The 1,446-nt window shown below is 68.9% G+C and overlaps 1 protein-coding gene across 1 annotated transcript in view; it reads right to left on the bottom strand.

Annotated features, from left to right (window-relative positions):
• Nucleotides 1-21: 21 nt before the first annotated feature.
• LOC106900617 (U4/U6.U5 tri-snRNP-associated protein 1-like) overlaps nucleotides 22-1,446 on the bottom strand; it is a 4,221-nt gene continuing 2,796 nt past the window's right edge. Inside the window, exon 5 of the mRNA XM_014962751.1 lies at nucleotides 22-167. Coding sequence (XP_014818237.1) covers nucleotides 22-167 — 146 coding nt within the window. The remainder of the gene's footprint in view (nucleotides 168-1,446) is intronic.

Raw genomic sequence — 1,446 nt, 5'->3', positions numbered from 1 at the left:
GGAGGGACACACAGGGGGGGGTCACACCTGGGGCCCCCCGGGGGTCTCCTCCTCCTCGTAGGGCACATAAAGGGGCTTCTTCTTGCGCAGCTCGGCCGCCTCCCGGCCCCGCTCCTCGGCCACCAGCCCCGGGGCCACCAGCACGTCCTCCTCCTCCTCCAGCACCCCTGGGACATGGGGACAGTGAGGGGACATGGGGACACCCCGGGGACACCCCTGGGACATGGGGACAGTCAGGAGACATGGGGACACCCTGGGGACACCCCGGGGCCACCAGCACATCCTCCTCCTCCTCCTCCAGCACCCCTGGGACAGGGGACATGGGGACAGTGAGGGGACAGGGGGACACCCCGGGGACACCCCAGGGACATGGGGACACCCCGGGGCCACCAGCACGTCCTCCTCCTCCTCCAGCACCCCTGGGACAGGGGACATGGGGACAGTGAGGGGACAGGGGGACACCCCGGGGCCACCAGCACGTCCTCCTCCTCCTCCAGCACCCCTGGGACATGGGACATGGGGACAGTGAGGGGACATGGGGACACCCCGGGGACACCCCAGGGACATGGGGACACCCCGGGGCCACCAGCACGTCCTCCTCCTCCTCCAGCACCCCTGGGACATGGGGACAGTGAGGGGACAGTGAGGGGACATGGGGACACCCCGGGGACATGGGGACACCCCAGGGCCACCAGCACGTCCTCCTCCTCCTCCAGCACCCCTGGTACAGGGGACATGGGGACAGTGAGGGGACATGGGGACACCCCAGGGACATGGGGACACCCCAGGGCCACCAGCACGTCCTCCTCCTCCAGCACCCCTGGGACAGGGGACATGGGGACACCCCAGGGACACCCCAGGGACATGGGGACACCCCGGGGCCACCAGCACGTCCTCCTCCTCCTCCAGCACCCCTGGGACATGACAGGAGACACCCCAGGGACATGGTGACAGTCAGGGGACATGGGGACACCCCAAGATGTGTCCTCCCCCTCCTCCAGCACCCCTGGGACACGGGGACCGTCAGGGGACACCCTGGGGACATGGGGACACCCCAGGATGTGTCCTCCTCCTCCTCCACCTCCCCTGGGGACATTGAGGGGACATGAAGGGGACATGGGGACACAGGGACGTCCCATGGGACACGGGGACACCCCGTGGGCAGGGCTGGGGGACACCGGGGGGACACGGAGGACACCAGGGGGACGGGGCTGGGGGGACACCAAGGGGCCACCCCCTTTGAGGGGTCCCAGACCCGATGTCCCCTCATGGTGTCCCCTTGGAGACATCTCAGCCCCCATGTCCCTTCACGGTGTCCCCTCTGGGGGGTCCCAAACCCGATGTCCCCTCCCCGTGTCCCCCTGGAGACATCTCAGCCCCCGTGTCCCCTCATGGTGTACCCTTTGGAGACATCTCAGCCCCCGTGTCCCCTCATGGTGTCCCCTT

Source organism: Calidris pugnax, unplaced genomic scaffold (assembly GCF_001431845.1).
Source record: "Calidris pugnax isolate Ruff unplaced genomic scaffold, ASM143184v1 scaffold2859, whole genome shotgun sequence".
NCBI lineage: Eukaryota > Metazoa > Chordata > Aves > Charadriiformes > Scolopacidae > Calidris > Calidris pugnax.
Note: the sequence above shows the minus strand (reverse complement) of the source record. Positions and strands in the feature narration are given on the sequence as shown.